General features: G+C 39.5%; 1 protein-coding gene across 2 annotated transcripts in view; it reads right to left on the reverse strand.

Moving 5' to 3' along the window:
* The window catches only part of LOC126092295 (endoplasmic reticulum lectin 1), a 117,089-nt gene that overhangs the window by 80,733 nt on the left and 11,468 nt on the right, over positions 1 to 24,888 (reverse strand). For both annotated transcript variants that reach the window (XM_049907815.1, XM_049907814.1), the window contains exon 2: positions 4,103 to 4,192. In XM_049907815.1, the coding sequence (XP_049763772.1) occupies positions 4,103 to 4,192 (90 nt within the window). The remainder of the gene's footprint in view (positions 1 to 4,102; positions 4,193 to 24,888) is intronic.

Below are 24,888 nucleotides of genomic sequence, written 5' to 3' on the forward strand. Positions count from 1 at the left end.
ACAAGTGATTGCGTTTTCCGCCACAGAAATGATCATTCTAGTGACCTGCTCAACTACCACACCAATGGTACCATGTGGGGGAGATTCAAGGGTGACAGCAGAGGTGAAAGCTTCCCAGTCTGCCTTGTTTTCCCATCTTGGTAGACGTCTGGGGGAATGGTGCTGGGGGAGTGACAGGAAGATGGGTAAGTGAGCTGTCCAGTGGACACTTGGGAGAGGTCATGGGCTGCAGAGGGATAACTCAATGGCCGAGTAAGTGCCTTGAGGTCGAGTTGAGACAGTAAAGTTTTGACGTCTCTACCTCAGCCAGTAAGCACAGTGCCACCCCACAAGGAGTTATGGGCGTTCAACTCTCCCAAAAGTAGGAAAGGCTCAGGGAGTTTATGAATCAGTGCAGCCCATGCATTCAGGGGTACTGCACCATCTGGAGGAATACATTCATTCCAGATAGTTATTTCCTGTGTTGCCCATATCCTGACAGTCACAGCTTCAAGAGGGATTTGAAGGGGCACAGGTTCACTGCATACCGAGTTCAGGAAATAGGCACCAACTCCACGAGACACACTATTATAGTCGATACTGTTCTTGTAATATCCCCTATAGCCGTGAAGGGTAGGGATCCACATTGCCGAGAACCAGGTTTCCTGGAGGGCAATGCAGAAAGCAGGTGTAAATCCATAGCTCAGCCAGGTGGTGGAAAAGAACCGCAGCAATTCCACTGGAGGATGACGTTATTGTGAGGCTGAGAAGGCACGGAGCATGCAAGGAGGCAGGTTACTCCTCAGGGTCACCAGCTGCCACCAATTGAGTATTTGTATCCATTCCTGTTGTGGATGAGGCATCAGTGAGACCCAGGTCCTCAGGGGATGCTGAGATCTCCACCTCATCCGCAGGTGCAGAATTGGTGTGGAGTTTTGGGGCCACCGGAGGGTTCCTTATCTTAGCAGACTTCTTTGTTTGCTTACCCTCTCACCCTCTCAATTCTCTTTAGGAACTTGCAGGGAGGACTTCTTTGAAGTAGCTTCAGGCAAGGAGGAAGACTGTGAAGCTCTTCCTTCAGCAGCTTTTGGCTCCTTTAGCCACTGGCGAGTGTATGCTGTGACATTGGTGGAGCCCTTTGGAGAGAGGGTCCCAAGGGACCCCTTCCACACAAGAGGAGCCGGCGGGGGCTGTTGCTTATACGACTAGGGGGAGAGGACTGATGTCCCCTGTGTTTGGGGGGCCTTGCTCCCAAAGTAGGTACTTTGGGAGCTACAGAAGGAGATTTTCCCCCTACAACCAAGGAGGCAGATGTATTCTGGAGGCCCAGAGGCCCACTGTTCATGGCACAGAGTGTGGTACAACTGGTACTTGTGATGTCGACGGTAATGTAGCTGCAGCGTATGTGGACATCAACCGAACAGAGTGTAATCGTTCAAATTTACGGTTAGCCTCTTGGTAAGTCAACTGGTCCAGGGTCTTGTACTCAATGATTTTATGATCCTTTTGGAGTGCTGTGCAGTCTGGCGAGCAGGGAGAGTGCTGCTCTCCGCAGCTGATACAAAAAGTGAGAAGAGGTGCACAGAGAGTATCTGAATGCAGTAGACATCCGCAGTCTCGACATGTGGTGTTGCAAGTGCAGCGGGAAGACATGTGCCCAAATTTCCAGCACTTAATCACCACATAGGGAGAGGCATGTATGGTTTAACGTCACAGTGGTAAACCATCACCCTGACCTTTTCAGGCAATGAATCATGCTCAAAGGTCAATATGAAGGCACCGGTAGCAACTCTGTTGTCTTTGGGTTCCCTGTAAATGCACCGGATGAAATGAACACCCCCGCCATTCTAGATTGGCATGGAGCTCATTGTCAGACTGCAAGAGAAGGTCGTGATGGAAAATAATCCCCTGGACCATGTTGAGGCTTTTATGGTGAGTGATGGAAACAGGAATATCATCCAGCTGGTCACAAGCAAGTAATGCCCAGGATTGAGCTGGGGATGCTGCCTGAATGAAGACTGCACCGCTTCTCATCTTGGACAACGCTGTCAATTCCCCAAACTTATCCTCAAGATGTTCACCAAAAATTGAGGCTTCATAGGTAGAAAGGAGTCCCTGTCCATTCTGTTACAGACTAAATACCAAGGCGAATAAGGCTCTCTTCTTTCTGTAGCCCTATGTTCCTCCCATGGTGTAGCAAGGGAGGGAAATGATTTAGGGTCATATCTGTCAGCATTGTACTCAATCTTCCCCTTCTTAGAGACTGCAGGTGCCATATGGTCACCACCAAGAGATGACTTAGTCCGCTTCATTGCAGGTCATCCGCCCTGATGCCACCCACTCCGATCTGGGGCTCTCCTCACAGGTGCCAATCAGCCACAGCACAGGCCACCTGGCATGATGGCCATTGCTGGGAGTCCTGATGCCTCAGGAAGACAGGCATCTACTCCTTAACATACATGGGGAGTTTACAGCTCAGGAATCAGGAATGAGATCCCTGTGTTGTCAGGGGGCCACCACCAAATGGGTACATGACAGCCCCACCACAACGGACTGGCTACCACACTGGATATTGGGCGCAGAAAACTCCAATACTGTCATGGGGGCGAAAGAGGACAGGAGACAAAGGAAGAAGATGACATACCCTGGAAAGTGTCCTTGTCCTATTAGTTGAAATGCAGGTGGAGATGCAAAACCATGACAAGAGGTTCAGGAGACCGAATCTAAGGACACTATGGATAACTCATGCACCATGTAAGGCGTCCTTCCTCATATGCCCCGCACTTCTGTAGAATTTATAAAGTGGCAGATCAAACCATAAAATGGAACTTGAACTTATAGAAACTGTGAGACTCCTTTTAGTCACCTCTTACGACAGGTAGGGATACCTTGGGCCTATTCTATCCCCCAGACCTGCAGGGGGAAAGCTCTGTATTTCCCTGTCTCAATTTCTCTTTCACAAACTTTTTCAAATGACTACTAAACTGATCTAGCACAAGAAGAGAACTCTTCTTCAATAAAGTACTCTGTTAATCCATAATTTTATACCACCAACCTTGTCCATCCAACCCTTGTCATGTAAGTAAACAATAACACCTGGTGGTATTCCAGAAAATTTTGGCATTGTTTTGTGCTTGAAAATGATCACCAAATTAAGTTTAGTACCACCAGCCACATTGAAAACAACACTGTAGTGGATTTTTTCATGTCCAATTGTTTTTATAGTTACAGTTTTAGCACCTTTCATGGCAACAGTTACTCGGCACATCAAATGTCAGAGAAGTTTTGTCCATATCCGCTATTTGGATTAGTTCCACACTGCTTTTCTTTCGATGTTGAACAATAAAATGATGGAAAGATAATATATGCTCTTCATACTGTTGTGGCATTTTCCCGAGATATTTTGGTTTTGGCTTGCATGCTAAGACCATGACGCTTCGTAAACCTATAGCACCAACCAACTCCACCCTTAAAATTTGTTAAGTTCCAAGGTAGCACTAGTTTACGAGCATGTATTTGAATCATTTTTGTATTAATTCCAATGCTATTTTGATGGTCTCAGTTCACTCTTCCATCTCCATGCCCTGTCACAGTCACCACCAACCATCCTAGCCAATACCACTACTTGTGCCAGGAAGCCTGTATTTCCATAAGATAAGTCCATGCGCATCTGGGGGAAAAGGAGGGAGAGTGGATTATAAACTATAAAGGAGAACTGTTACCACAATCTCAGCAGTAGAGCACCCTTTCCTTTGTGCCATCTCCTGCTCAGAATCTTACATGTGGGTGAATAGCAGTCTATCACCAAATACGCTTAATGTACTGTCAATAACTAATCATACAATATTATAGCCTATATTTTACTTATTAGTTATTATTTCCATAATTGTCTATTCATGTGGTTTTTCATTCGTTCTGACATTTCAGGTACCCAGTTTAATTAATTATAAATTTTATTTTCATCGTTACAGATATTGTTTTTCCCTTTATTGGTGTTTTACACTTTCATTTTTGGGGACCACAACAACTTAAAACAATTTTCAGCAACGTTAAAAGCAACTGTTTTGCACTGATACAACAGTCAAGTAAAGTGTGTATTTATATAGTGCACATATTTTGTTACCTTTTCTTCCTCCTGAGATGACGGCAACAAGCATTTGTATCGTTCATTGTTTGCTGATGTGACAAAAAGGGGTTCAGCATCACCTATTTCCTAAAAAGAAAATACTGTGTTAATAATTTTCTTATATCAAAACTAAACATCAGGATATATTAAAATTAAAAATTGGTATGAGGCACCTCAACTACCTAAATTAGCTGTGGTTACCATGAGCACCTGCTTTATTCAAGCTACAGAAAATCACAGAGTGTTGTAGAATTATGAAAGAGCATGATTGCCACTACCTTTAAATATTTCTAAAAACAAAATAAAATTGATAAGTATCATTCTGGTATTCTTTAACTACATTTTGGTCCTACTTTCTCCTCTTTACCATGCATACCTCTTAATGTCTTCCATTTCTCATAATGATTATAAATTCTGTCTTCTTTTTCAATCGTCTACTTCATCAGCTTTTCTCTCACACATTTACGAGGTTCACGCTTAAAGTTTTATGAAAGTAATGCAGACCTCCATGTTTTCTGCAAAATTTTCTACAGGTAATAGTCTATTCCAGGGATGAAGACCTTGCTATGATGTCTAAATCTGGTGGATCATTATTTACTTAATGAAGTCTGAAGATGAAAAACATAGCAACCAGAAATGATAGCAGTTTAAGAAGACTAAAAAAGGGGAAAAAGGGCAAACAGGGTGAAACATCAGCATGGAAACAACCCCAGCAGAAGTGATCCCAGGGATAGTACCCTACCAGTTTTCACAGCACACCCTCTACAACCAACCTACACTGATAGCAATGCATGATATGCTATAACAGAGCTAAATAGTGGCAACATTTATTCTGTTTAAAATTTGGTGAGAAATGTTAAGACTTCCTCACAAACCATGGTCGCTGCCAAGGTAGAGTGGCTTGCATGCCTCAATGACACATGTAGCCATACAGTAGGTGAAACACAACCGGGGGGGGGGGGGGGGGGGGGTACCAGCGGAGAGTCAGACAAACATATCGTTTCTGAAGTGGACATCAGTCTTTTCAATACTTGCAGAGGCAAGAGGCAACAGTCAGGATAATTAACTGATCTGGGCTTGTAACATCAGACAATATGGTACTGCGAATGACTAAAAGAATGAGGGAACAGCTGTTATTTTTCCAGAGGACGTGTAGCTCTACTGTATGGTTAAATACTGATGGCATCCTCTTGGGTAAAATATTCCAGGCATAAAATATTTCCCCATTCAAATCTTTGGGCAGGAACTACATGGGAGAATTTCATCATTAAGGAAAACAAAACTTGCATTCAATGAGTCATAGCACGGATTCTTAGATCGCATAATTGGTAGCAGGTTATAAAATTTAAAAAGGGAAATCAATAGGTTGGAGTTATAGTGGGAATTAGTGAAGATCAGTGGAATGATGAACAGGGCTTCTGGTCAGGCGAATACACAGTTATAATTACAAAATATGGGTAATGCAGGTGTAGGTCTGATAATGAATAAGAAAATAAAAATGAGGGTAAGCTACTGTGATCAGCATAGTGAATGCATTATGATAGCCAGGACAGGCACAAAGCCAACACCCACCACAAAAGTAGGAATGTGTGTGCCAACTAGCTCCACAGAGGAAGAAGAGATGATAAGAATGTATGATGGTATAAAAAAAAAAAATTATTCAAATAGGTAACATACCGGAAAATGTAATTGTGGTGGGGGAATGGAATTCAAGAGTAGTAAATGGAAGAGAAGGAAAACTAGTAGGAAAAAATTGACTGGGTGAAAGTAAGGAAGTCAACTGGTTGTTTTGCACAGAGCATAATTTAATCATCATTAACATTTGGTTTAAGAATCATGAAATAAGGTTGTATACTTGGAAGAGATCTAGAGACGTTGGAAGGTTTTAGTTTGATTATATAATGGTTGTACAGAGTTTCTGGAACCAGATTTTAAACTATAAGACACATCCAGGGGGGAGATGTGGACTCTGACCATAATTTATTCATTATGAACTGTATATTAAGACTGAAGACATTGCAAAAAGGTAGGAAATTAAGGGGGTGGGTCCTGCATAAGTCAAGAGAACCAGAGTTTGTTGAGAATTTCAAGGTGCGTATTGGGCAATGATTGACTGAAAAAAAGGGGAAAGAATACAATAGAAGACAAATGAATAGCTTTGAGAGATGAAACAAGCGAAGGCAGCAGAGGACCAAATAGATAGAAATCCTTGGATATCACATGATACATTGAATTTAATTGATGAAAGGAGAAAACATAAAAATGCAGCAAGTAAAACATACAAACAGGAATACAGACATCTAAAATCTGAAATTGACAGAAAATGCAAAATTGCTTAGCAGGAATGGCAAGCTGACAGGCCTTTGATGAAAAGAGAAGCAGCTATGTGAATATCAAGATCTCAGATGGAAGACAAGTAATAAGCAAGGGAATGAAAGCTGAAAGGTAGAAGGAATATATAAAGTGGCTATACAAGTGAAGGTATTATTGCAGAAAGTGAAGTGGAAGGAGATGAAGTTGATGTGGGAGATATGATGCTGTGAGAAGAATTTGACAGAGCACTGAAACACCTAAGTCAAAACTAGGGTCCTGGAGTAAATGACGCCCCCTTAGCACTACAGATGTCTCTGGGAGAGCCACTCACGACAAAAGTATTCCACCTGTGTGCAAAATGTACGAGACAGGTGAACCATTTTCAGACTTCAAGAAGAAAGTAATAATTCCAATTCCAAAGAAAGCAGGTGTTAACAGGTGTGAACATTTGAAAACATTGTTCTTGTGAAACACTACTAGCTCTTTATACATAAAAACTGTTGAGTGCTATTGATGAGGGATTTTAAATTGATTCCATATTTCTAGATTTCCAAAAGGCTAAGTTTAAACAAAGCTCCTGGAGTAGATGACACCCCCTCAGCACTAAAGATATCTCTGGGAGAGCCAGTCATGACAAAAGTATCCACCCATGTGCAAAATGTACAAGACAGACGAAACATATTCCAATTCCAAAGATAGCAGGTGCTGCAGGTGTGAATATTTGCAAACACTGTTTTTGTGAAGCGCAACTAGCTCTTTGCATACATGAATGAGTACTATTGACAATTAATTTCAAATTGATTCCGTATTTCTAGATTTCCAAAAGGATTTTGATCTGTACCACACAAGCGAACTTACGGTATATTGTCTCAGTTATGTGACTGGATTCATGATTTCCTTTCAGAGAGGTCCGTTTGTAGTAATTGACAGAAAGTCAGCGAGTAAAACATAAGTGATTTCTGGCATTCCCCAATGTAGTCTTATAGGCCTTCTGCTGTTCCTTATCTATATAAATGATTTAGGAGACAATCCGGGCAGCCATCTTAGGTTGTTTGCAGATGACGCTTTTGCCTGTCATCTAGTAAACTCATCAGATGATCAAAACAAATTGCAAAATGATTTAGGAAAGATATCTGAATGGTGAAAAATTGGCAATTGACACTAAATAATGAAAAGTGTGAGGTCATTCACATGACTGCTAAAAGGATTCTACTGAACTTTGATTCCATGATAAATCAGTCAAATATAAAAGCCACAAATTCAGTTGAAAGCCTAGGAATTACTATCATGAAAAATTTAAATTGGAAAGAACACACAGAAAACGTTGTGGGAAAAGCAAACCAAAGACTTATTTATTGGCAGAAGACTTAAAAATGTAACAGATCTATTAAAGAGACCACCTACAGTATGCTTGTCCATCCTCTTTCGGTGTACTGCTGTGCAGTCTAGGATCCTTACCAGTTAAGGTTAACGGAGTACATTGAGAAAGTTCAAAGACGAGCAGCATGTTTTTTATTATCGTGAAATAGGGGAGAGAGTGTCACTGACATGATCCAGGATTTGGGGTGAACACCGTTAATAACAAAGGCATTTTTCATCACTGCAGAATTTTCTCATGAAAATTCAATCACCAACTTTCTCCTCCGAACGCAAAAATATTTTATTGACGCCAACTTATGGAGTGAGAAACGATCATTGCCATAAAGTAAGGGATGTCAGAGTTCACACTGAATGATATAGGTGTTCAGTTTTTCTGCGTGCTGTTCAAGATTGGAATAACAGATAATTATTGTGAAGGTGGTTTGATGAACCCTCTTCCAGGCACTTAAGTGTGATTTGCAGAGTAGATGTAGATTTAGATGCATTACCCAACTATGTTTACAACAGGCCATGGTTGCAAAATGCTGACACAAATTTTTTACAGACGAATGGAAAAAACTAGTAGAAGCTAACCTCAGGGAAGATCAGTCTGGATGCTGGAGAAATGTAAAAGCATGCGACGCAATACTTATCCTCCAACTTATCTTAAGGCAATCCTACATTTATAGCTGGAATACATTCTTTCGGGATTCTGAAGGTAGCAGGGGTAAAAATACACACAGAAATAGCTTATGTACAACTTGTACAGAAACCACATGGCAGTTATACGAGTCGAACGGTATGAAAGGGGCCCACTGGTTGAGGAGGAGTTGAGTCAGGGTAGCAGACTATCCTCAATATTATCCAATCAGCATAATGTGCAAATAGTAAAGGAAACAAAAAATCAAAATGGAGAAAGAATTAATGTTCAGATAGCAGCAATAAAAACTTTGAGGTTTGCTGACAACACTGTAATTCTGTTAATAGAGTTGAATTAAAGCAATCGATACTTAGGGAATTAGATTAGAAAATGAGGCACTGAAAGTAGCGGTCAAGTTTTACTGTTTGGGCAGTACAAGGACTAATGATGGCTGACATAGGGTGGATATAAATGTTGATTGGCAATGGCAAGAATAACGTTTCTGAAGAACAGAAATTTATTAACACTGAATGTCAATTTAGGTGATAAGAAGTCTTTTCATATGGTATCTGTCTGCAACATAGCTTTGTACAGGAAGGAAACATGGATGATAAGCAGTTCAGAAAAGAAGAGAATAGAAGTTTTTGAAATGTGGTTGAACAGAATACTCCTGAAGACTAGATGGGTAGGTTGCATAATGAATAAGAAAGAGTGAATAGAACTAGAGAGAAAAGTAGTTTGTGGCATAACTTGACTAAAAGAAGAGATCGGTTGATGGGGCACATCCTGACACATTAGTAAATCATCAATTTACTACTGGAGGTGAGTGTGTGGGATAAGAATCATATAGGGAGACCAAGAGATGAATACAGAAAGTGGGTTCAAATTGAAGTAGGTTGCAATAGATGAAGAAACTTGCACAGATACAGTAGTGAGAGCTGCATCAAATCATTCATCGGACTGAAGACCACAACAATAGTAACTAAATGATTTGCCAGGTTAAAAAATTACAAATGTATATTACATTTATCAATACTTGATGTGACTGAAAATTAACTAGAGGTCCCTCATGATCAGTGCTGCACTGACATGTGCTGCCTCCATGTCCAACCCTGAAACCAATACGGAATTGTATATGGCATTGGACATTGCTGCAATATCTGCTTTCTCTTGAGAAATTATTACTTGGTCAGCATCTACCTCATAGCATCTGAGCATCAGGATGTAGGGAAACGTCCAAGTTCAGAACAATGAGAGGACCACTCTCATTGAATGGTGACTTAAAGTCGCCCATACTTTGTGCTACGTTTAATCACCCTCAGCGTACTGAGTGTTGTGGTAGCCTGTCATTACATACTCCCAAGCTTTCCAAATTTGATACTCCAGCAGTGATCAAAGGTCGGTGTCCAATACTCCAAGTATTTCCTTAGCCAATTTTTTAGAGTTCATTTCCTGGTACAGCATTGTTGCTCAGTGTCTAGATGAATATGGTGGTGGTTATGGCACAACAGAAGCCAGTCATGTACACTCATGAAATTAAAGTGATGTGACTGCTTGCAGCATGCTACAATGGCACTACAGTCGCATATGTGAAATACTAGTTTTTGGTTGTGTCACTGCAGTGGTGCCACTTTCTGCTATATCACTAAAAGTTAAAGTTGGTTCTACACAGTGGAGCCACTAGCTTTCCCCTACCACTAAATAGTAACATTTGACTGCTTCATTGTGACTGTATTTCAAAACACCGGCGTTCTGCCCCAATTTTTGTGAAATAATTTCTGCTGTGGTATGTTTGATTTCAGTACATTTTCATTTTCTTACTGAAGAAATATAAAAACAATTGGTCATTAGTTATAGTTTTGCAGTTTTTCAAAATATATGAATAGCAACCTTGCTTATGGAACCAAACAAGCTTCTGGTATATATATTACGATTGGAGAGACCGAACACTGCTGGAACTAGTGGACTGCCTGTGGGAAATAGCCACTGAGTGTGAAGCGATAGTTGTAAAAGCAAAAATTATAAGTTTTGAAATGCCTACATTAGCGAATAAAATAAAAATCTAAAATCAAGGAATTGTGGTGCATCTGCAAATGATGTTTAAAAGTCATATGTCAGTTGGTTTTCCACAGCAGACAGCATTTATCTCTTTGAGAGTTATTCATTTTACAGATTTGTTTGTTGCCCCCATTTTATTCTTGCATTAAATCTACTTTCAGATCCAAATTTGGCTTTCCTTTTCCTTGTATTTAATGTCTATCCCAATTATAATGCCTTAAATTGCACTACAACATTAAAACCCGCCTGAATCATCTCAGCTGATGCAACTATATAGAACTTGTGGTGATCCAAGTCAATGGTCGTTCATGGTGCCATTGCAGTTCACCAAAAGCTGTGGCATTATTTTAGTTGCAAGAGCGAAGAGATCAGAGATCAAAATTTTCTACTAGGGGCAACACTGATCTACCACTTGTAGGCAGAAAATGGAGTCATTGCGCACCAGGAAGCATTTACCTATTATTGGCATGAAATGAAGTGTAGTGAATACACTCCATACATTTGGAATGCGCTGTTCATGACCCACAATACCTGGGTGATTCCATCTTCAATCATATAGGTCATGTCAACTCATGGACATGAATTTCTCTGGCAAAAATATATATTAGACCTCTATATCAAAAGTTTTAAGAAATAAAATATTTTCATTTTATATTAATTTTTGTAAATGGTACAGCCCTTTGAAAAATGTGTATTTTGTAAATAGCTCTTGAAACAGGTAAAGAACAAACAAAATATAGCTAATAAACCAAAAGTACTGGAGACCTGGCAGATGCTTTGCATTAAAGCTTCCTCTCAGTGTGTTGAAATTTGGCTGACATCCGCACACTTATGGACTTCCTTTAACTTACAAATTTAGACAAAAATATGAAATTTAAGTTAATTTTTCCACTTAATTTTTTTTTTTCCAATTTGTAAGGTTACAGAACACTATCTTTTCCGTCATATTACCAGATACTACTGATGTAATTATAAACAGTATCTTCTCTGCTACAGCTATCTGTATTACGTAAATATTTATTACTAAAAATGTAAAAAAAATTGCATTTTTTTTTATATTTTTTACAAGTTATTTACTTGAAAACCCCCATCAAAAAACTTTTGAGAATCACACAAATATTGTTTGGTTAATACGTTAGTAGTCAGTGCAAACACAGTGGGCAATATTTTTCTGTGTAAAGTGTTAAAATATTTTTCAACATTGTGCATATTTCATATAACTGAATTTCTAGTGTATAATATGCATGTTGGCAACACTGTTTCCAGTGCTCTTCTGTTTATAAGAATCAAGTGAGAACTTGCACATAAACCATTCTGCATCAAGTTTTGTGTGTGGTTTGAAGTTTTTGTTGAATACAATGTCAGTGAGAAAACACAGTAATGAAAGAGTTTGGTGTGTGGACTATGAAAAAAAGACACAAGAAGGTGGTGTTTAAGGAAATTTGTTGGAAATCTGTCAGGGGTATTGCAGAAATATCTCGATCCTCAAGTAATGGTATTAGCATCATATCCATTGCGCAGGAATTGGTACGCATACTACAAGAAGAAATTTCGTGACAATCCACATGATCAATCACCTCACCTGAATGTGAAACTGAAGAAAACAGTGCAGATGTTTATATTCCTAGGTGTGAAGTTGTAAATGTGTTGAATGTTGGTTGTTGTTGTTCTTGTTGTGGTCTTCAGTCCTGAGACTGGTTTGATGCAGCTCTCCATGCTACTCTATCCTGCGCAAGCTTCTTCATCTCCCAGTAACTACTGCAACCTACATCCTTCTGAATCTGCTTAGTGTATTCATCTCTTGGTCTCCCTCTACAAGTTTTACCCTCCACACTGCCCTCCAATACTAAATTGGTGATCCCTTGATGCCTCAGAACATGTCCTACCAACCGATCCCTTTTTCTAGTCAAGTTGTGCCACAAACTTCTCTTCTCCCCAATCCTATTCAATATCTCCTCATTAGTTATGTGATCTACCCATCTAATCTTCAGCATTCTTCTGCAGTACCACATTTCGAAAGCTTCAATTCTCTTCTTGTCCAAACTGCTATATCCCCCTTAAATGTCCTGGAAAGGTAAGAAGCTCTAGAAGAAAACAGTATGTAAAAAGAAAAGTGGAAGAAATTGAAAGAAGTTTTACACAAGCAACATCTTCAAAACTTTTTGAAGTGTATAGTGTAGATGCACTTGGTGCAGAGCCTGAAGATAGTGATATGTGCACAAAATGTGATGTGTGGTTTCAAAACCTAAATACTGCTATCTCAGCAGCCACCTATACTGAGAAGGTACAGTTACTGATGCTGATACCAGGTAGCTACTCTAGGCAGCAAACACAATACATACCCACTTCCTCACATTATTTGATTTCAAAAGCTCATAAAATAAAAAATGAGAAAGGTATTTGGGCATGCCCAGATTATTACTGTGGGCGTTCATTGCAAGTTGATACGCTTAGTGTTGCTCTGGAATTTTACCTAAGTGATGACAAAGATAGCAGCAGGCAAATTCCTAACCAGGCTGAAGTTACCTCTGTTAGTGAAAATGGTGAAAAAGTTAAAAAGATACATGACAAGATCAACAAGAGAATCATATCTCCCATTGCAAAAGTAGAACCTGAATTTAAAAATTGGTCTCACAGAATTCTTCTCCTTGTGACCAAAATAGGTAAAATACCAGCCAGTGAAAGAAGTATGCACATGTATTTACTGCACTAATTTGAAACTTATTTGTTTCGCCATAAGCAGTGTCACAGGAAAGAAGTACACAGAGGTGGATCTGATGCTTTTGTGTATATATCAAGAGCCGCAAGATAAATGTTGGTTGCAGGAGTGTGCAATATGTCCTGATGCTGAAGTGATGACTGTTGAAGCATTACACCTTCAGGATACTAAAAATGACATAACCTATACATTGTGGGAGGGAGGAAAATTGGTGAAGAAGACAGTAGAGCCAGAGAAGTTTGTAATGATGGAATAGCTCACTATCATATCCAAAGGATTCAGAGAAAGACCATAGCAGAAGTAAAATCAGCCACATCCCAGAATACTGACACATTAGTTCTTCAATTCAACTTAGCTGAGAACTGGTCTGTTGCTTTGCAGAATGAAATTCAAAGTTATCACTGGCACAGATCACGAGTATCTACATTCACATGTGTTACTCACTTCCTTGGAACTTCACACTGGTTTGCTATGTCAGTGATGATCTCATTCATTACAGTGCACATGCATGCTACACTGTCGGCTTGATGATTGATGACATAAAATCTAGAGGCTATGAATTTCCTAAACATATATATGTGACTGATGGTGCAGCATCTCATTTTAAAAATTACTTTCAGGTTTATGAGCTTGGTCAAGGAATTAAGAAAAACATTTGATATTTTCAGCAACAGGTCATGGAAAAAGTGCACATGATGGGTAGGAGGTCTCTGTAAATGTCCTGCAACAAGATTTAATCTCCAGCATGAAGCTGTTGATGCTATAAGAAATGCTACTGGATTTGTACACACCATATCAACATTAGTAACAAACATGAAACTCTTAATCCAAAATTAAAGTACATTAAGGGAATTCCATTTAAAAGACACAGAAGAATGGTCTGCTATGAAGCTTGCAGTAAGAATTCAATCAAGTCACTACTGGGTTGCATCAAAGAGTGGCACATACATTGCAAGAATGGTTCTCCACAAAATGCAGTGATCACAGTATACATTAAAAGACTTTGTAGTGAGCCACTTCTTTTCTTGTATATGAGACAATCAGTGGTTGATGGAACAGATAATAAGTGTCTCTCACAAGCTGCAAGATATAACCATCTCCTTTATGACACCTCATGGCCCTGCTAATGCTTTCAAATGGCCATCATCAAAAGGTCAGAGTGCAGTTTCCATTTCCCAAGTACTGCTTGGCTATACAAGTTCAATGAGAAGCAGACGAAAAAAAAAAAATGAACTCTTTTCAACAGAGCAGTATTGATTGTTACATTGTAGGCTATTTTAATTCATGGAAAGTCATGAAGAAGTAAAATCATGACAGAAGACAATAATAATTTGTGAATAATATTGTAAAAAGGAAAATGGGCACAAATACTCTATATCTCATTTTTGTTATAAAATGCTTCAGAAAACAATGGTGTAAAGTACCGTACGTACTTTGATTTTGAAATACCAGTTTTGTATGACATTTATTTAGAATCAGTGATCACTTTCAATATTTATTTTCATCTTTTGTACAGACAAGTATTGCCCACTCAGATTGTACATTCACTAAGTACAATGAGCAACTCACGTGCCATGAAATTTTTAGAGCATTTAGGATGGGAGTTTTGGAGAAAATAATTTCTAAATAACCATAAAATTTCAGATTCTTTCATCTTCATGTACAAATATTTTGACAGTTTAAGAATTTCATGCATTAATGTCATAGCTGACAGTTAGCAGTCCTTCCACTTCAAAATTTGTGACTATTCATATTTTCAAAACATAAATTTGAAATCCACAGAAAGTTACAAATTTTTGTAGTTAATTTAAAAAATAAAATAAAAATAAAAAAAATAAATGAAAAAAGTTCAGAAGAGTGCATGTATTAATTATGTCTCATAGTATTCGGAAAAAGTATTTATTGAAAATAAATCCAGATCTCTATAACTTTTGGTTTCTTTACTACAATTTTTCGATTTGCCCTTTCGATACAATGTTCTCACAAATACTCTCATTCAGAAAGGTCTGTAGCATTTTAACAAATTTTAAGAAAATCAAAATATTGTAGTTTTGGAGAGGTATCATGTGGAACTTCCAAAAATTTTTTCAGCAAATTTTGAAATAGCGATGTGACACATTCACTCCTGACCTGTACGATCTGAGATGAAATCACCCACATACGCAAAGGTACAGTGTACACAGTCATTAACTCCGAATCCGTAGATGGCTCTATCATTTGGGTATTCATGGAGAACTGAGCGCAGAAAAACAGGTGTCAAAGAATAGTGGGCTCTTGTGTCTTCCTTAGAGCGACATAACAGACTCACACATGTCGCAGACTATGTTTCACACCATGGGGAAAACTAAGAGAAGACAATCTGTATGCAGTTAAGTAGAGAGAGATGGAAGTCCAATATAGGCTACCACAGAAACCCTACTCAAGTAGCGCAGGTGGGATACATTACACCAGGTGGTGTCATAAGTCCTTTGTAGATTTAAGAACACAGCAATCAAGTGTGCACAGAGCATAAAGGCATCTGATATTTGGATTCTAGATGTATTGGATGTCAGTAATATCAAAAGCTGTTTTGACAATGGGAGAGATGTTCCATGTTTCTAGCTATCAAAAGCCATTAGTTGACCGTTCTTTCAAATAATTTACATACACCATTCATTAAGACGATTTGTCTGTTGTTTTTCAAGTTATGTGATCCTTTCCTTATATGAGCACAGGGATGACAAAACTCTAGCAAAATGAGGTGGGAAATTTTACATCCCACCAGGTACAATCAAAAATCATAAGTGTTTCTTCTCTACTGTGATCGCTAAGGTGTTTCAGCATTTGAATTTGGATTTTGTTGCATTCTGGGGATGTTTCTTCAGAGGCTCCCATTCTTTAAAGGGAAACTATATGGTTCCAGGAACTGTGTGTGAAAAATAAGCTGTTTTATACATATAAGTAGAATATTATATAATGGAAATGGAAATTCTGGACCTTTCCCTTATTTTGTGTATTAGTATAACATTATTTGGTCACTTGTGTTTGTGAGTATATACTGTTTTTGTAGTTTTCACAAATTTGTTAATTTATTATTGCCAGGCCAACCAAACAATTCAGCACTAAGTTTTGGCTTTGATTTGTGATGGAAAGATGCTGTGGCATGTGAAATCGTATATGGGCCATGTACGCTAAAGTCAACATCTACATCTACACTCAGCAAACCTTTGTGAAGTGCACAGCAGAGGATATGTCCATTGTAGCAGTTATTAGCATTTGTTCCTGCTACACTCACATATGAGGTTCATGATTGTTTAAGTGCCTCTGTGTGAGGTGTAATTAACTAATCTTGTCCTCGCGATCACCATGTGAGCAAATAAGTAGGGGGTTGTTGTATATTCCTAGAGTCATTATTTAAATCATGGTCTTGAAATTTTGTAAGTAGGCTTTCTCAAGATAGTTTACGTCTATCTTCAAGAGTCTTGCCAGTTTGCTTTCTTCGGCATCTCTGTGACACTCTCCCAAGGGTCAAACAAACATGTAACCATTAGTGTTCCCCTTCTCTGTATATGTTCAATATCTAGTATTAGTAGTCCTATTTGGTATGGGTCCCACACATTTGAGCAGTATACTGGGATGGGTCGCACAAGTGATTTGTAAATAATCTCCTTTGTAGACTGATTGCACTTCCCCAGTATTCTAGCAATAAACCAGTCTGTCACCTACTTTACCCATGACTGAGCCTATGAGCTCATTCAATTTTATATCCCTACAAAGTGTTACACCCAGGCTAGTTTTGGGGTTGGCTAATTCCAACAGTAACTCATTGATATTATAGACATGTTTTTTCGTTTTGGTCGCCACGCAAGATAAGGATTTTTGAAGCAAATGTGTTGCTCTTTTAGAGTAAATTTCAATGCCAGAAAAGTTATTCGGGATGTTGTTATTTGCATAAGGATGCTGTGTGTGCCAGCTGTGTGATGTACCCAGATGTAAATTCTGAAACCAATATGTTGATGAAAGAGATGTGCGACACGTCAAACATCATAACTTCCTGCTTGAGTACGACACATTGGCAGAACATATTCAATGTCAATAAGGGTACAACCAATGGTTTATGTAATGTTGTTGGGAGGAAGATTTATGACAATCGATTCAGAGGGTAATCTGGTTTAAAAAATCTAAGAACAATCTTCAAAACCTTTTATTTGAGTTATTACTTTTTCTTTCACTCAGCTGTGCGGTTTTGCACCCATTACCATGGAGTCTGTGATCATTTCATTACTGATTACTTGGGAAGGGGAATTTTTAAGTTTTTAAATATTTCGTATTCCTTATCATTTATTTTGAAAGGGTGCTTTCTAATGTTTAACTTAATTCTAGTTTTTAAGGTGTTTAGTGTAGCAAAATGGATATTGGTTGGAAGGAGGTGGTTTTTTGTGTGGGTGGGGAGGGGGAGAGAGTGTTTATGTTGGAGTAGTAGTTTGGGAGATGCTACGTGGGATGGATATTTTACTTGGTCATTTTAATAATATCGTAACCAAGTGTTGTTTCGTTTACATACTGAATGTTCTTTAAATTTTTGGTTTTTGGCTTCCACTAGCCAAGATTTTTTGCATGATGGTTTCATTTGATCAGTATGTAAGTTAATGAGATGACGTGTATACGCCAGATTGAAGCGACATAAAAATTTTACTAAGGTCGGGATTTGAGCGCGGGTCTCCTGCTCACTAAGCAGATATGCTAACCATGTTGCACCAGGGCACAGTAGCTTTGCACAACTGCATGGACTACCATAGCATGCCTCCCTCCTCAATCCAAATACCCATTCACACTTCAATCCACTTGACATTCCCCCTAACTCAAACAACATTGCAGAGACTCTCCAACTTCAATGTAATAGCACCTCAGGATCAAAAGAAACATGGGATTCTGCCAGAAACCCAAACACAGGTGCTTTAAGGATACTGGGTACTTATAAATGGTGGAAAATCAAATTTTTTATGACTTTATTAAATTCTGTAGTCTTTCCTGATTACATTGATACATACATTATAAGGTTTCAAATGAAAAATGACCTATATTTACCAAATTTTAAAGTTACGGTCACATATGCCACCACGCCCTCTTTATTTCTGTTACAGAAATACAGAAACCAGTATTATTTTGAAAAGAGCTGTGAACTTTCTGCTTCCAGTCATTATACATATGATACATTGTGTATGTTGGTGACAGTGTAGGTTTCTAATGTCTGTGAATGATTATCTTTGCCGGTATTTACTTTTGTTCTGCTGAAGCAGTTTGTTCACATGTTACTGAATGTTTGTTGCCCAAGTGCTACATATATTTCTGGAAGTACATATCCTTTAGTGTCCAATAAATATGAATTATGCCACGCATCAATAAATTCAATGAAATGAAATTCCGTGGTAACCAGTTCACAAACAAAGCTAGCCACCCTGTTGAAAGTAACCTATGTAACAGTTCTTCAGGGAAGAAACTCCCACATGGCACGCCTCCTGGTGATTCAAATTTGTGTGCTAACATTGACGCTGTTTGTAGTGGATTTGTTGTTGTTGAAGTGGGCATCTTATCTTCTTTAATAGAGGAAGTGATGAAATGTAAACAATGTGATGGTGTAGGCTGCCTGGAAATAATGCATGAATCTGAAGTTAGTGCGTGCAATAGGAAAAGGAAAAAGGGCTGCTCAAACGTTTTGTGGTTTTATGGACCTTCCTCCTCCTCCCAGTAGGTTCAGCAAGTACATAAAAATACTTTCAGGTGCCTTAACAGTTATGTCTAAAGCATCTATGAAACATGCAGTAGAAGAAACTGTAAATATTAGTGAAACCAGGGACATTGCTGTTGTACTTGATAGTACATGGCAACATCGAGGACATTGTTCCTTGAATGGTGTTGTAAGTGCTACTTCTCTGGAGAATGGAAAAGTTGTTGATGTTGAGTGCTTATCTAAGTACTGCCACATCTGCTATGGTAACACTGAAGGACATATTGAACATCAGCGTTCTAAGAATTATGATGGTTACAGTGGAGGTATGGAGTGTGATGGAGCTCTAAAAATATTTAAGAGGTCGGTGACCGTTTATAACGTTAGATATATGAAGTACCTATGCGATGAGGACTCTAAATTAATGAGTTCAATGTTTATGGTGATACCTTGGTAACAAAACTGGAGTAGTGTGGACATGTGCAAAAGAGGATGGGTGCTAGATTGAGGAAGCTATAAAGAGAAATGAAAGGAAAGTTGCTATCTGTTCGAAAATCTCTGTCTGGCCGAGGCAGATTGACTGAAACTGAAACAGACCTCCTTCAGAGTTATTATGAACTGGCCATTAGATGAAATGTACCTCTGAATGATGTTACAGCAATGAGGAAAGCTTTATGGGCCACCTACCTTCATAAGTTATCCACAGATGACCATCCTGTTCATGGACTTTGCCCTAAAGGAGCAGATTCTTGGTGTGGTTACCCAAAAGCAAAGGAAAGTAGTCAAATATACCATCATAAGCATTCTCCTCCTGAGCCTTTATGAATGAAATAAAACCAATTGTTAGAGACTTCAGTGACTCTGTTTTGCTTAGTAAATGTCTTCATGGGGCACTTAGAATATAAATGAAAGTTTCAACCATTGCATATGGGAAAGATTACTCAAGAATGTTTTTGTAAGACTAAATACATTAAAAGTTGGTGTACTAGATGCAGTGATATGTTTCACTGATGGAGTGATAGGAAGGTTGGAAGTCCTGAGCAATTTAGGCATAAAATGTGGCTTTAATATGGAAAATCAATTGCTTGCGCGTGACAGATAATGGGTGCATGAAGATGAATGATTCACTCTTCAAGTTACCAAAGAAGCGATAAGTGCTAAAAGGAATGCCAAGAGGAAGCCTGAAGATGAAGAAATTCTGCAGGATGAAACTATGCTTCAGGAATGTTCTGAGGCACAGTTTAATTGGACTCATATCTTCATTTGCAATTTCCCGCAACTTGTATTTTTCAGAATTCAGTTACAAATATTCCCTAAAGTTAATAAAGCAGTGCTCTAATTTTTTTTTCTGTAACTTGCAATAGTCCATACTTATACAGTAGACCTAAGCTTTACTGCAGAATCAACAAAATTATAGAAAAAATAACATTTTTATCAGGAAAAAAATTATAAAAATTAAAATGTAAGATGTGATATTTTTTATCCTTTCAATATACATAATAGGTAGAATTAAATAAGTCTAGTTCCTCAGCCATTATGTCATGCATATCTGGTAAACATGTGGCCTCCTCCAAATGTATAACATTGGATTAAATGGTACCTCAATTTGAGGAAGCATTTCTTTGTAATTTTTTTCAGTAACCATAAGCAGGTTCAAAAATAGTCAAAATACTTCTAATTTGTTTATAAAGTGTGCTGCATTAACTGATATCAACAAAAAATCTGTAAAACATATATATTGTAAACAGTGCCTGAAAGAAATGGGTGTTGATTTTTACATAATATTGAACCAGAAAAATACCCTGTATCCTTAATCAAATGAAATTGTTCCAGAGACCTTTTCAAGTCCCAAACATCTGTGGTGTATACATGCAGATTGAAGCGACAAATGAAAATTTGTACCAAGGCCAGGAACAAGGCATTGGTACAAATTTTCATTCACCACTTTGGTCTGCATATATACATCATAGAAGTTTGAGACCTTGGAACCACATAATTTCATCTGATTAAAGCACCTATCCCTGGGTTTCAGGTAGGAGTCTCTGCTTTGTTCGATGCTGAGGTGCTATTCCAATACTTTTGGAGAAATTCTGCAATGTTGTTCCAGTTGGGGGAATACCATGTGGACTAATGAACGAAAGGGAATTTGGATCGAGGAGGGAGGTATTCTGAGCAGTTCTGCAAAGCCACTGTGACAGGGCATGTCGTGGTTTGTGCATCTGTCTAGTGAGCAGGAGACCCAAGTTCAAATCCTTGCAAACATAGATGTAAATGTAAACTGTTAAAAAATGGGCACCAGATCAGAAAGTGGCACATCACCAAGGGTTGAGAGCAGTAGGCACAGAATGGGTAGGTTCACCTCTTAGTAAATGGCGATGACTAAAATGACAGTGTTCTATACACAGCTGGGCTAAAGTAACCTTCTCGTGACACGAGGGTCAAGAGGAAGTTGACCATGCTATTGGGAGAGGTTTATGTCCCTGAGTTTGTTCCCCTGGAGAGAAGACCATTGTGCATGCCAACAGACATTCGAGGGAACAGAATGACTGGCAGGCTGAGGGAGGAGAGCTGCAGCCTTTGCAGCATCATCAGCAGCCTCCGTTCCCTGGCACATCGATGTGCCCAGGAGCCCACTGAAACACCACATTGCCTCCCCCCACAATAAGCAAGGGTAGGATATCTGAGATCCGTTGCACTAAAGAAGGATGGACTGAGTACAGCATGTGAAGGCTCTAAAGGGCACTGACAGAATCTCTATAGAAGACACAATTTGGAAGCCTGTGTTGCCAGATATACAGGGTGGCCTGATACAGGATGTAGAACTCTGCAGTAAAAATTGAGCACTGGTCTAGAAGCCGATATTGAAAATGATCATCGAGAAGTACAAAGGCACACCTGACACCGTGGTCAGTCTTGGAGCCATTGGTATAGACTAAGGAACTGTCCCCAAGCTGCGTGCAAAGTGCAAGAAACTCGCTGTGACACAACGGGCCAATAGTAGTGCCCCCAAGCAAATGCAGTCCGAAATCAACACATACCTTGGTACAAAGCCAGAGAAAAGTGGCAGGGAGTGCAAAGCAAGACTGTTGAAGCAGCATACGAAAGCAAAGTCCAGGAGGCAACAGAGAAGACGGGCGCAACACATACTGGTGGTCATGGGGAACGTCAAAAAAAAAGGGAGCATAGGATGAGTGGCCAGGCATAACAACTGAGGATAACATCCTGCTGGTAGGACAACAGTAGATCAGCAGCCTCAGCATAAAGACTCTCAACAGAACTAGTATAGGAGGTACCACTGGCTAAACGTATCATGCAATAATGGATAGTGTTAAGATGACTTAAGATAGATGGTCATGTGGATGACTGTATGATACATCCATAACCCAGTTCCAAACGAACAAGGGACCAGTATAAACAGAGGAGGATGGTCCGATCCACTCCCACGAGGTATTCCATACAACACATAGGACACTGAGGGAGCAAGTACAACGAGCTGCCAGGTAAGAGATGTGGGAAGACCAACAGAGTTTCCTATCAAGCACGAGTCCTAAGAATTTTGTTACATCAATGAACAGAAGAAGGAACGGGCTGAGAATTAGGGATGGAAAGGGGGGGGGGGGGGGGGGGGACTCACACTGCCGCAAGTTCAAGCAGACAGTCTTGCCAGTAGAAAAGTGGAAGACACTGTTGATGCTCCATGAGTAAAAATGATCAAGACATCGCTGAAGACATTGCTCAAGTAGCCAGGTTCTTAAGAGGAGTAATAGATCGAAAAGTCATCAATGAAAAGAGTTCCAGAGATAACTGGCATGAGACAATCAATAATAGGGTTATGGCTATGACAAATAAGACGACACTGAGCACTGAACCCTGACGCACCCCATTCTCTTGAATAAAAGTGTTCAACAGAGCCGAGCCCATACGTTTCTTAAAAACATGGTCTTTTAAAAATTCCATAGTAGAAATGGGCAGGTGACCCCAGAACCCCCACTCATACATAATATAGAGGATACCCATCTTCAAGCATGTGTCGTACGCCTTCTCCAAATAAAAAAACATGGCCACAGTCTGGAGCTTCTGCAAAAAAATTGTTCATAATATGAGTTGATAAGGTGACGAGCCCCCCATGAACCATGGACCTTGCCGTTGGTGGGGAGGCTTGCGTGCCTCAGCGATACAGATGGCCGTACCGTAGGTGCAACCACAACGGAGGGGTATCTGTTGAGAGGCCAGACAAACATGTGGTTCCTGAAGAGGGGCAGCAGCCTTTTCAGTAGTTGCAGGGGCAACAGTCTGGATGATTGACTGATCTGGCCTTGTAACATTAACCAAAACGGCCTTGCTGTGCTGGTACTGCGAACGGCTGAAAGCAAGGGGAAACTACAGCCGTAATTTTTCCCGAGGACATGCAGCTCTACTGTATGATTAAATGATGATGGCGTCCTCTTGCGTAAAATATTCCGGAGGTAAAATAGTCCCCCATTCGGATCTCCGGGCGGGGACTACTCAGGAGGACGTCATTATCAGGAGAAAGAAAACTGGCGTTCTACGGATCGGAGCGTGGAATGTCAGATCCCTTAATCGGGCAGGTAGGTTAGAAAATTTAAAAAGGGAAATGGATAGGTTAAAGTTAGATATAGTGGGAATTAGTGAAGTTCGGTGGCAGGAGGAACAAGACTTCTGGTCAGGTGACTACAGGGTTATAAACACAAAATCAAATAGGGGTAATGCAGGAGTAGGTTTAATAATGAATAAAAAAATAGGAGTGCAGGTTAGCTACTACAAACAGCATAGTGAACGCATTATTGTGGCCAAGATAGACACAAAGCCCATGCCTACTACAGTAGTACAAGTTTATATGCCAACTACCTCTGCAGATGATGAAGAAATAGATGAAATGTATGACGAGATAAAAGAAATTATTCAGGTAGTGAAGGGAGACGAAAATTTAATAGTCATGGGTGACTGGAATTCGTCAGTAGGAAAAGGGAGAGAAGGAAACATAGTAGGTGAATATGGATTGGGGGGAAGGAATGAAAGAGGAAGCCGCCTTGTAGAATTTTGCACAGAGCATAACTTAATCATAGCCAACACTTGGTTCAAGAATCATAAAAGAAGGTTGTATACCTGGAAGAATCCTGGAGAAACTAAAAGGTATCAGATAGATTGTATAATGGTAAGACAGAGATTTAGGAACCAGGTTTTAAATTGTAAGACATTTCCTGGGGCAGATGTGGATTCTGACCACAATCTATTGGTTATGATCTGCAGATTGAAACTGAAGAAACTGCAAAAAGGTGGGAATTTAAGGAGATGGGACCTGGATAAACTGAAAAAACCAGAGGTTGTAGAGAGTTTCAGGGAGAGCATAAGGGAACAATTGACAGGAATGGGGGAAAGAAATACAGTAGAAGAAGAATGGGTAGCTCTGAGGGATGAAGTAGTGAAGGCAGCAGAGGATCAAGTAGGTAAAAAGACGAGGGCTAATAGAAATCCTTGGGTAACAGAAGAAATATTGAATTTAATTGATGAAAGGAGAAAATATAAAACTGCAGTAAATGAAGCAGGCAAAAAGGAATACAAACGTCTCAAAAATGATATCGACAGGAAGTGCAAAATGGCTAAGCAGGGATGGCTAGAGGACAAATGTAAGGATGTAGAGGCTTGTCTCGCTAGAGGTAAGATAGATACTGCCTACAGGAAAATTAAAGAGACCTTTGGAGAGAAGAGAACCACTTGTATGAATATCAAGAACTCAGATGGCAACCCAGTTCTAAGCAAAGAAGGGAAGGCAGAAAGGTGGAAGGAGTATATAGAGGGTTTACACAAGGGCGATGTACTTGAGGACAATATTATGGAAATGGAAGAGGATGTAGATGAAGACGAAATGGGAGACAAGATACTGCGTGAAGAGTTTGACAGAGCACTGAAAGACCTGAGTCGAAACAAGGCCCCGGGAGTAGACAACATTCCATTTGAACTACTGA

Source organism: Schistocerca cancellata, chromosome 7, assembly GCF_023864275.1.
Source record: "Schistocerca cancellata isolate TAMUIC-IGC-003103 chromosome 7, iqSchCanc2.1, whole genome shotgun sequence".
In the NCBI taxonomy this organism is placed as follows: Eukaryota; Metazoa; Arthropoda; class Insecta; order Orthoptera; family Acrididae; genus Schistocerca; species Schistocerca cancellata.